Source organism: Cyprinus carpio, chromosome B19, assembly GCF_018340385.1.
Source record: "Cyprinus carpio isolate SPL01 chromosome B19, ASM1834038v1, whole genome shotgun sequence".
NCBI classification, from domain to species: domain Eukaryota; kingdom Metazoa; phylum Chordata; class Actinopteri; order Cypriniformes; family Cyprinidae; genus Cyprinus; species Cyprinus carpio.
The window spans coordinates 22,720,009-22,732,855 of NC_056615.1; the positions used below are offsets into that span (position 1 = coordinate 22,720,009).

The following is a 12,847-nucleotide window of genomic DNA, read 5'->3' on the forward strand; positions in this document are numbered from 1 at the left end:
ACCACAGTTTTGTTTTTTCCTAGGCAATCCCAACAAAATTATTTGCACGCATACAAATTGGACTTCTATGAACTGTTAAAAAAACAAGGATAAGGACAGTAAATTCATAATATTCAGCAGACTTGTATTTCAAACAAATGTGCTTTATTCCACAGAAATATCACGTTTTCCTCATTATTAATAATAGGATATCAGCAGATTAGAATGATTTGTGAAGAATCATGTGACACTGAAGACTGGAGAAATGATGCTAAAAATTCAGCTTTGCATCAGAGGAATAAATGTTCAAATATATTTAAACAGAAAATAGTTCTTTTAAATTGTAACAATATATCACATTATTACTGCTTTTACTGTATTTATGTACCCCAAAATATTATTTAAACAGTTTATGTATATAAAGTCATGCACTCAGAAAAACCCTTAACAGCTAAATTGACAATAAACTGACTTTGGAATTTCATGACTGCAAGACTTTCCACCAGAAACGCTTTTTCCAGCTTTTCAACACCTTGTGCTCCTTTCACGGTACGTTTACAAGCGGAAAACTCACTACTGTACAGATTTTTCAAGAGCTCTGACCCTTCCATTATATTTAACAAAACACTCATAAAAAGGAACAACATTCTAACAAAAAGAAGGCTGCTTTGAACCTTTTTAAATGCACTTTTTAAAGCAATCCAACTCCAACTTTATTTATAAAGCACCTAATAAAACAACTAAGTTGACCAAAGTGCTGTACAGTAAGTTCAATTAAAAGAATATAATAGCAAATAATAAAATCATTAATACGCAACATACAAGACAGACCAAAAGGGTAATTACAGCGACAATACCTCAGCACTCAATCCTGATCAAAGGCTAATGAAAAAAAAAAACATTCACACTATCATTCACACAAAAATGAAACCTCAGTAATTATTTATTCACCCTCATGCCAATCCAAACCCGCACACTGTAATTTGTTTCCCATGAAACACAAAAGGGAATTTTTGAAGAATCTTCACACAGCTTTACACTACATAACAACAGGACAAGCGGCTACACCTGATAAGCTTCAAAAAAACACAATAAAGCAGTCTAAGAGACTACTATTGCTCATTTCAAGTCTTCTGTAGTAAGATAGCATTCTGCAAGGAAATAATTCACTAATACTGAGTCAAAAATTGGACTTAAAAGCCTGTTGTGATGCTAAAAACGATGGTTAACGTAAAGTGTCATTTAAAAAAGACCTTTGTGAAGTTTTGTTCTACTGTAGAAAGAAAGTCATATGGGTTTGGAACAACTTGAAGGTGAGTAAACAAATAAATGAACTATTCCTTTAGCTAGTAAGGGTAAAATACTGTTAAAAAGGTTTAAAAGCATAAAAAAATATTTGTGACAGATTAGTATCTTATCTTTGGCTTCAACACTGTCCCTCAAAGGTTAATAATTTTGTAAATAGAAAAACAGGTGACTTAAGGGTCATCAACGACGTGATGCGAGCAATGTGTGCTTGGAGACCAGCTGTTTCAGAAAAGTAAACATACTGAGTCCAACTGGGGGGGAAGAGGTTCCTTACTTCCTGCCCATTTACCCGCAAACTGCGTCACTGAAGCATTCCAGCTCTGCTCTGAAGTCACGAGTCGCACATGCACGAAACAAAACACAGACTGACATGTTGGCTGAGTCTGCACCTAGCAATGATTTCAACATGCTACCTAACAGTAAACACAACCTGGAAACACGGCAACTTCAAAGAACAATGAAAGCTTTATGCTTTTAAGCTTTGACCGTCTGACTCGATTTTGACATGCTTTAGAATGGGTGTGTTCTGCTGATAGACAGAGGTCACCTCTGTATCCATGACACCAATAACACAGCCGCCCAACACAAAGGAGGGAAACCTCTAGTTCTGCTATTTTTCTTTCTCTTTCATTTTTTATGTTCTTTCAAAACATTGCTGCATAGCCGTTTTCATTTACACACCCAATGCCACACTATTCAATACTACAGAGTCCAAAAATAAACTATATTTTTAAATGTAACTTTTATTGCATTTCAACATTTGAATTGCACTTGGATTCTATGCAAAATATTGAGTTTCGATATCATAAATGACAAGGAACTTTGCTTCTGAACATGAAATGGCATGAATTATGGCTGGACTTTGAGGTGGGGGCTTTCTTGGTAAAAAGGAAATGTCTAGGATTCCACAGAAACGTCATGCATGGGAGCGCAATTTCTGTGTGTAGCGACATGCTTGGTGCATTTCCTTGCCGCCATCACAGAAACATTTAAAACAACCTTGGCTTCGAGAAATAGGCCCTACGTCACTAAAACGTATTTGTTCTGGAGAAGAATAAAGTTAAATAAATTATTTGACTGTCTCCAAAACTGCTTGGTACCTTTTTTACTAATTTTTACAGAAAAAAAAATGCTGAAGTAAAACTTGTTAATTAGATAAATTCACTGTAAAAAAACAACAAAACAAAACAAAAAACTGATTGAGTCCATTTTACAATAAAATACTAATTACATTTTCAGAATTTAATATTTAATTCAACGTGTTACTTGTTGCTACTTTGTAACTATTTGTGAAATTTTCTAGCAATTTCTGTGTGAAAATTGCTTGTTATTAATTTTTTTTTTCCAGTGTGTAATCTGCCTTAACATAAGGTTGAACAATATAGCATTATATGCCATTTTCTGAAAAATAGCCTCAAATGTATGGTTTTTGCAAGTAAAATCTATGAATTACTGAATAATTTACAGTAAAAGACAGTAAAAGTTACCCAGAAGTTTCTATGTGACACATCCAAAACGATTATATTTTATATAAATAATTTAGTTTTTTTTCTCATTTTTGTTATTAGTTATTACATTAGTTTCATGTTACATTTCCTGTTATTTAGTTAATGTTTACTGCATTCGTTTTATGTGTGTTTCCCTGAAGGTTCTCATTGTGTGTATAGGGCACTATTTAAAATCTGCTTTTCATTTAGGATGTTAAAGACCAAAGTGTTACTAGAACTTTAATGTCAAATTGTAATGACACCCTCATAACCCTCTAAAATCATAAACTTGCTTTTAAACAAGAAACAATCATCATGTTAATTTCTGTGGTCTTTATTATAAAAGCAAAAAAAAAGGACATTTGTGTTGTTGTTGTTTTTCTGTTTTTTTTTTTTTTTTGGTCCCTCTCTTCACTTAATAATACTAATATTGAGAAAAGTCACAGCCATCTCTGGTGGATGCTGTTCAGTAATCAAACTAAATTATTCATGTTGTTTGGCCAAGCTCAAAGCAATAACTATCCAAACACTCCAAAATCTGGGTTGCTACACACTCTGCTACAGCTAGTTCATATTTAATTCTATGAAAATGACAAGAATTAAAATACACAGATGAATTCTAATAAAATACTGCTTACTGTAATTAAACAAACAGATGCTGTCTACATGCTAGTGTACTCTTAAACATTGAATACAAGTCACAGTAAGCATACATCTCTTCCGGAAAATGTCAATAAATATTGATCCACAAAATCACTTTATAGAAAAAAGGACGTCCCTCCCTCAAACGCCACCTGCCAGCAACTACTTCCTGTTTTAAGAGGAAATACATCAACACAGAAAAAGAAAACTGTGCCAGTCAATTGACTTCACAGAATCGAGAAAATAGGATTATTAGAAACACTTTTTGAAACACATACTGTAGAACTGAAACCATACAGTTTTTACTCACACAAGTCTCCTAATGACTAACTAATTTGTGGTAAATAAATGTGTCATTTCACACAGAACAAAAATATACAAAAATAGCCCAAGCCACGTAAATAAATGTACTAGTTTGACTGGGAAACCTACGCTTTTCTAGCTAGCCAAATATTTCCCTTCTATGAAGAAACTTCACAGACATTTCAACCACACAGAGACCTCCTGACACCTTTCGAAAGGAAAAGGCATGACCCAACAAAAACAACCTAAGCAAACAGAAATCTGGTCAAACGGAAGACAACACTTACCTTTCAGATTTTTAGGGTTGTTTTGCTTTGTACGTGGCATTTTCAGGGTTTTTCCACTGGCTCAGTGACACATCCTACGGAAAGATGCTGGATGGAATGCAGCCGGTCACAGGGAGGAAAGACGATCTCCTATTCCGCACAGGAAAGACACCCTCTGCACATCTGGGACAGATGAGAGACAAGTAAACTGAAGAAAAAACAAAACAGGCCACAAACACATACTCTTGCTGCTGGTAACAACCCTAGCATGGCTTCATCTTTCTCTAGCTCCAGCTACTGTGACAGATCACTAGTGTTGTCAGTAAGAACCAATGTTTTAGCTGGACTGACATAGATATAGAAGTGTGAGCAGTAATCAGTTTTCTGATCTTAATGATCTGTTGCCGTCGATGCATTGACTAACTGCACTTTTACATCTTTGTCATCTCTGCCATGCTGCAAACCCTCTGGGGAATTTTAAAAGTGCTATTCGGGTCAAAATTTCACAGTAATTTTATTATTAGACATATTTCTAAATATTACAAATATTGTCAGGACAATTTACAGCCATTAAACCTATATAGCCAAACAGCACACTAAAAAAGGGCCCACAAAAAAGGTTTTGAATAACGATGAAAAATAAATTAATTTGCTAAATAGAAGATACAGTGATATTTAGTATTTAAAAAATACATTTCGCTCATTTAAAAAGAGGGGGGAAAAAAACTCCTAAACATTAAAACACACAGTTTGAATGAATTAAATTAATGGTTAAAAAAAATGCACCCAAACACCATAAAAAAGCATAAAAAAATCATAAATGTAATGAAAACACCAGAGGACATCATCTTGTTGTCAACTGATAGAGAGATAATGTATTCAACTACATTAAAAATAGGAAATGTGCATTATCCATAGACTGTATCAATGCTGATAAATATCCAGTTAATCAGCCTGGTGGATATATATCCTCTACAATAATGTTGACAGGTTGTTTATGATGAAAATCACCAGTCTTTAAAACATTTTATAACTGCAGCTCTCAAACTGGCAAAGGCATTGTTTTGGCTCTGCAGGAATAGATGCAAATACGCCCCACATTCTACACAAGATCCTCTTTGTTTAAATGTTTAGGAGGTTTTTGTTTCTATATGTTCCTCAGCTCCATTGCAGCATGAAGCAAACATCTGACATGCCTCGCCCATGCATTCCCACATGTATCCCGTTATGGCGTGTGCCAGATTCCACGCGAATGTTCCGTCTCACCACATTATATAACGCTTACTACGAGTGTGTATGATTTCCCTCCGTGTGCAGCTCTACAGCAATGACATCACCTCCCCGAGGATTTCAGCATACACACACACTCACACACACAGCGCATGCACCAGGTTTTACACACATCTAGAATAGTGTTTCTCACTCCTGTTCCAGGAAGCCTTCCTGCACTGCACATTTTGGATTATTTGACGCATCCATTTCAGGACAAGGAGTTAGGTGCATTTGATTAGAAAGACAGTTTTTTCCAGGACCGGGATTGACAAATACTGTCAAAGGACAATCAGTGTGTGTTCAAATAAAATCCCCCCATATAAGTATGTTGATGCATAATGGATCAGTTGAGTTTTTTGTGCTTCTTTTTTTTTTAAACAACAAATACTTATATAAGAATAGTTATTGTTAAAGTGTAAACATGCACCTATGGTCTTGTAAATGGTTATCTTTTTAAAAAAAATTCCACACTCATTTTAAACTTTCTGTAATGTGACAAGTATATTTTAAAAGTAGAAATATAACATGCAGTTCCTGAATTATTTATAAGTATAAAACAATCCACAAAATTATGTAGCCTACATTACACTGCATGTCTACTGTTCAAAATTATTTCATCTACCCACAGCAGAATTGGAAAAATACATTTATACACACACATGCAAATGCAATGTTACTGCAGAATTTGAACATGACATTGCAAAACTGAAATGTTACAATGTTACTGCAGGATCTAAATATTTAGCTACAGTATTTCAGAATTGGAATGCTACAGAATTTGAATATGACACTGCAGAACTGAAAGTACAATGTTTCTACAGAATTTCAATATTGTGTTAATTAAGAATTTGAATGTTACTGCAGAATTTCAATATTTTGTTATTTCAGAGCAAAAATGTTACTGTAGAATTTGAATATGACTTCATTTCAGAGTTGGAATGTTACAGTGTTAATGCAGAATTCAAATATGATGTTATTTCAGACCTGGAATGTTACAATGTTACTGAATAATCTGAATACAACATCATTTCAGAATTGGAATGTTACAATGTTAGTAAAGAATTAGTATTTCAATTCGTAACACTGTAACATTCCAACATTCCAACATTTTAATTTCAGAATTGGAATTGTGCAATGTTACTGCAGAATTGGAATATTACATCATTTTGGAATTGGAATGTTACAATGTTACCGGAGTATTTAAATATTGAGTCATTTCAAAATTGAAACTGTACAATGTTACTGAATAATTTAAATATTTTTGTTGTTTCAAAATGTTGCTGCAGAATTTGAACAGGACATTGCAGAACTGAAATTTTACAATGTTACTGCAGAATTTGAATATGACATTATTGCAGATTTGGAATGTTACAGCATAATTTTAATATTGCTTACATCAGAATTAGAATGTTTTAATATTACTGCAGAATTTCAATAATACGCTATTTCAGAATTAATGTAACTGGACTAGCAACACCAAGGTCAGGGGGTTGATTCCCAAAGAATACACATACTAATAAAATTCGCCATGCATCTGCTAAATGCATGAATGCAAAATGTTAAAAGAATCTATTAATCAAGCTATTAGGAAACACCCTGACACCAGTCTTACAGAGCCAACAGAAACTGCTGCACATGGGACACATACATAGCCTACTTTGCATGCATGCAATGGCAAAAAAGATGGCACTAAACGGGGGTTGCTCCTGTAAGGCAGACCGTGCCAGTGATAACCTGACATGCTTACAGCCTATAAAACCAGCATGCGATGAGTCAACCATGTGTCCAAGCCTGACACAAAACCACCACGTTTTTCAATAAAAGCCACTACGCTTACATGCCACCGTTCAGTGCCAAATCCAGGTGCGCACTGGATGAATGGCGCATTACTGCCTTTAAGAAACACATGAAGAGGGCGGAGCCGGGGAAAACCCCTCTGCAACAGGACATGAACAACAAACACTTCCCTAATTCGACAACAAAATGCCCTTTAAACCAGCCGAAGACGTGCAAAGCGCATTCGAAACGCGTTCATTTGCATCCCATTGTCAAGGGAAGGTGTTTGGGCGCTTACCTGCCGTCGCGGTCGGTGCTTCGGAGAATCTCTCCAGCAGCGTTGCGGGCTTGATAAACATTTACACCCCGCGTATTAGGATTCTGGAGACGTTCGCTGTCGGCGAGATACAAAACACGGGCCGGCTCGGTACAGACAGACCGACCGAGGCCAGGCAAAATCAGCGTAAAACACACACAAACATGCTCACAAGTTTAAACAACCCATAAAATGTTTTTGGAAACACTGTGTTCCAAAACAACAGCTCTTGGAGGTGCGTTTACGCACCGCATGCGTTCGCTACGCACTGGACCATGCGTCTAAACGTTTATTAAGTCGCGTGTATTTCTTAACTTTCGGTACTTACAGGTGCAGTCTGAACTGTTGTCAAGGGTTTCAACGGTCAGAGGTCTGTTTTTCCCCTCTCTCGCTCTATCTTCCCTCACTTTCTATTGCAGGAAACCGACAGGCCCACTGACGTCAACGGGGGTCCCGTCTCCGCCTCCTAACCGATGCAAACGCGCTCAGGGAGTGTCCTGACGGCCGATGGAGCACATTAAAAAAACGCGTTAAGCACCATCTGAGTGACTAATATTATAATCTTTCCTCATAAACATAGCACAAAAGCGAAATTAATGCGCTTTACCGAGGCGTATTTGCAAAAGCGCATTTTAAGAGTCATTTGTAAAGCGTCGCTTCTCGCGGGACCCCTCAGATAGGCCCCATGTGCGCATAGTTCAGGACTGACGGTGTTCCCGGAGGTTCCTTGTTTGTTAGGTCACGTTGTGCCCCTCAACCAGCGCTGGGCTTTCCCGCACAGATCCAGGCAAACAATGGAGAATGCAGCACAGAGTTTTATTGCAGTGTAATTATACGCAAAATCATATCGAAAATGTAAACGCTTCAACTGTAATGTTTCACAGTCATGTAAAACCGATAGCACTGAGTGTGCTCGTTTTATGACTGATGTTTCAAAGAAAAATATGGACTTATGTTACAGCCAGTGATAAGTTTTTGGATTTATGTGCATTTAAAATGAATAAAATAGAGTTATCCACTTTTAGGTTTTCTATAATTCCTTTAATAGTTCGTTGCAGTATGCGAAGGTACCGAGAAAGGAGGAGCTTAGGAGGAAATCAACTTTATTTTGACTGTTTAAACAGACAACCAGTGTAAGAGTTTTGGAAAACCATGGAGTTATGTAATGTTTAATGCATTTCAAAGAATGAATTATATTTTCTTTCAGCTTTTTTTATATTAATGTGGTACATTTAATGATAAGTTAAAAACAAGTTAGGTAATAAGTAATCTAAAAGTAATCTACAAAGCAGTCAGAATACATTACATAAACCTAGATTACGTAACTACAATTTTCGCCATGTGATCTGTAATTAGTAACAAACTACATATTGTAATCTACCCAGCAGTTTATACAACCGCCAATGACAAATCAGGACATTCAAGGTGATAAAAGGAAACGTCTTATAAAACTATCAATGTAATGTTATAGGAAGGATGGTTTATGCTTTCAAAAAAGAAAATCAACAAAGATTTTGTTGAATATATAAGATAGCTCTTTTCACAATACAGATCATTGCAGAGCAGCTTTACAGAATGCACGATGACCTACAGTGGTGACATCTAAACATAAGAATCGTATTTCAAAGAAAAAAAAAACTGAATTTCAGAAGACAGACCCAAATACAAGAAGTAATGTTTGCTTTGTCATTTATATTTGCAGTTAAGTCTGTCATGGCCATCTGATTGTCGGCGATGACCCTTAAGAGTGACAATCACAGCCCATGGCAAACCAACTAATCAATACATTTCCAAAACTGAACACATTCAAATACCAATCAGAATTGAATTAAAACCAGACTTTATCACAGTTATGGTGGTTAAAACTAAAACTGATTTACTGATGGATGTTTTGCTTGTTCTTACAATAATGATTCACTGATCATTATCAAATAATGATCATTATTTTCTTTGAATATGAAAACAATTGCCTCATGTTGCAGTAAGCAATGTGCATGAATGTTGACCTCAAGAGTCAGATGTGTGTGCAGAACCACAGGACACCACATATCCACCAGAAAACCATACTAAGCCACCCTGAGACATCACCAGATAGCACAAATAATGCTGCTCGGCTATTTTTAACCCACATCCAAAGCATCTCACAATATGTCCACGGGTGTTTGTGTTCAAAAATGACACATCGCTTAATGAGAAAGGTCAGAGTATTTCAGCCCTGTGAATATAAATAGCTCTTTAATGAAGGTGGAAGAGGTGACTTCTGTTCTATCCTTCCTCCAGCAACAAGCCCACAGGGACTCGTACATACGTGTGTTGGTGACGAAGAATAGGGGGCGAAAAGCGTCACGCTAGATATATGTGTTCTCCCCCTCTCTGCCTCTCTCTCTGTGTTCTATATTTAAATGCCCAAACAAGCACACACATACAGTGGGATCACTGGCACACTAAAAATCTGGGATTTTTCATCTAAGCCTGGGAATAAACAGAAAGTTAGGATTCTGCACTATTTCTAGTTCACTAATCTGGACTGCATTTCATTTCCCTTACATCATAGACCTATTGAAACCAATGGAGCTACAATCAAGCTAAGCTTACAATGCTGTTGGAACCCACAGCCCAGATTTGTAACACCGATCAAGTGACTCCAGATTTTCCAACTTCCATTTAAGTTCAAGATGTTGATCTTGGAGATCTTGATCATTCACTTTTTTTTAAAATATTTTACAATTAGTTCACATCTGTTAATGCAACAACTGACAATAACAATAAGCAATGCATTTGTTAAAGTATTTATTAATCTTTGTTAATAATAGTTCATTTTTGGTTCATGTTAACTCAGGTCCATTAAATATGGTTAAATAGGGTAAATAGTTGTTAAAATAATTTCACTGTTAGTTCTTAATATAATAGCAATATCTCAAGTCATTCTGAGTTGCATTTATTTTGATTTTGGAGAGTTTAGTTAGCAGTTTTGTTCATGTCAGGCTCCATTTCTGTTGTCATACAAGTCTAATATTCAAACATTTTAAAAATTATATTTATATATATATTTTCATAAAATTTTTCACTTAAATTTCCAACATTTGTAATTAAAAGCTGTATTAAATCAGAAATACAAACTGCATTTTCTGGATGTTTTTAATTACAGTTGGTGCATAAAACAAACCCCCCACAAACTGTTGTCCTAGAGCAGGAGCACGTCATATCACACGTAGTCTTGAGGTCCCTGTGCAGAGCACCCGTCTGAGTTTGAGGGGGTGATGATGTTCCATTCAGAGATGCCTCGGTGACAACCAGCCACCCGCACACTCTCCATATTCTGACACGGTGACTCACTCGCTTTCAGCCGCCACCGATTACAAAATGGCATCCTGCATTTTATGCCTCTGCTCTTCTTTCTTAAGTTTGTTTGAAAATGTTTAAAAAACTTTTGATAAATTATTCAAGCGATATTAGTTAGCTAAGCTGGTTAGTACTTGTTTCAGTCTATAGCTTTTGCATGAATCCTTAAAGGGTTAATTTACCCAAAAATTTAAATTAGGCTGCGTTTTACTCACCCCCAAGGCATCCTAGGTGTATATGACTTTCTTCTTTCAGATGAATCCAGTTGGAGTTATATTAAAAATTGCCTTTGATCTTTCAAGCTCTATCATTGCAGTCAGCGGGTGTTGCATTGCTTCAGTCCAAAAGAAGTTAAATAAAAAGCACCCTTCCATAAAAAAAAGTGTCTCACACAGCTCCGGGGGGTGAACAAAGGCCTTCTGTAGTGACTTGATGTTTTTTTGTAAGAAAAATATCCATATTCAAAACGTAATAATCACTTTAATCTAGCTTGCGCCAACAGTTGTACACAGAAGCAGTGCCAGGAGCATGACGTATGGAGGTCAGTGTTGTGCATGTGCCAGTGAGTCTCATGAAAACCAATGTTGTTTACAGAATCAAAAGAAGCAAAGATTCCTTACTTTAGCAAAGGAAAACCAGTCTCCTCTTGGCTTATATCGAAATCCTCTGACATTCTTCTTTACAAATCCTCGTTTTGTACTTCTAATTAGTGCCCATTGTTTTGTTTTGATCTCTCCCTGCATTTCCGAGTGCGTCACTTCTGAGCGGCGCATGCACAAAGCTGACCTCAAACGTAATTCCCCCGGAACTGTTTCCGTTTACAACAGTGAGCGCAAGCTAGATTCAAGTGATTATTATGTTTTGAATATGGATATTTTTCTTACAAAAATGCATCGATTCGCTACAGGAGGCCTTTGTTCACCCCCCGGAACTGTGTGAGACACTTTTTTTAATGGAAGGGCGCTTTTTATTTCAGGTCTTTTGGACTGAAGCAATGCAACACCCGCTGACTGCAATGATAGAGCTTGAAAGATCAAATAAATTTTTTAATATAACTCCAACTAGATTTGTCTATAAGAAGAAAGTCATATACACCAAGGATGCCACGGGGGTGAGTAAAACGCAGCCTAATTTTCATTTTTGGGTGAACTAACCCTTTAAAGCAAACATGACATTCCTATTTATAATGTTTTCATTTCATTTTTAATAGACACTCCTGCTTTTATTGTGAATGACTCATCAGTGCACATTATTCCTGAGAAAAGTGTTTGTTTTAATAATATTTGATCAAAATGCAATGAAATCACTTCTCTCTGAATAAATTCCCTCTGAATAAACTTAAATTTTCATGTAAAACTAATAAATATTAACCACTACCAAACTAGCTAAAGAGATAGTTCACTTAAAAGTAAAAAAAATGTCATTATTTACTCATCTTCATGACGTTCTAAACCTGTATGAATTTCTTTCCAGGAAAAAAAAAAAAGTGTTTTAAAGAATATTGGTAATTAAATGGTTTTGGTTCCCATTGACTTCCATTCTATTTTTCTCTGAAGTTAATGGGACCTGAAACCATCTGTTTAACAATACCACTTTCTTTTTTCATAATTGAAACTGTTTGGTTACCAACATATCTCTTTTATACCCATATGACTTTCTTTCCTCTGTGGAGCCCAAAAATATATATTTTGAAGAATTCTGGTAACCAAATGGTTTTGGTTCCCATTGACTTCCATTGTATATTTTGTCCATACTATGAAAGTCAAAGGGATCATTTGATTACCAACATTCTTCAAAATATATATTTTTTTTTTATACCCATATGACTTCCTTTCCTCTGTGGAACCCAAAAATATATATTTAGAAGAATGCTGGTAACCAAATGGGTTTGACCTCCTGTCACATCAACATATGGATTTCTGTAATTGTATGTAATTCTAGCTATAGTTTGTCAACATTCAATGAATGAGGCATGTTGCATCATCCCTTGAGCGATGCGAGAGACTTGTGCGCTGCCGCTTTCATGACATGCAGTCTGATCCTAAGTGCATTCTGGAGTCTGAACAGACGTCCTTTGGGGGCAATCGTGTTTCAGCCACGCCACATCAAAAATAATAAGCTATTTGCATACCCTAGCTAGCACTTCATCCAGTGCA

General features: G+C 36.1%; 1 protein-coding gene across 4 annotated transcripts in view; it reads right to left on the reverse strand.

Moving 5' to 3' along the window:
* LOC109111989 (zinc finger protein 40-like) overlaps positions 1–7,815 on the reverse strand; it is a 54,672-nt gene extending 46,857 nt beyond the window's left edge. The window contains exons 1-3 of one of the 4 annotated variants that reach the window (XM_042744967.1): positions 7,678–7,797; positions 7,332–7,427; positions 4,007–4,168 (exon numbers count right to left, since the gene is read on the reverse strand). In XM_042744967.1, coding sequence (XP_042600901.1) covers positions 4,007–4,046 — 40 coding nt within the window. In that variant the 5' untranslated portion in view covers positions 4,047–4,168; positions 7,332–7,427; positions 7,678–7,797. Of the gene's footprint in view, positions 1–4,006; positions 4,169–7,331 lie in introns of all 4 variants that reach the window. The other 3 variants (XM_042744968.1, XM_042744966.1, XM_042744969.1) reach the window with 3 other exon arrangements.
* Between the last annotated feature and the right edge of the window lie 5,032 nt (positions 7,816–12,847).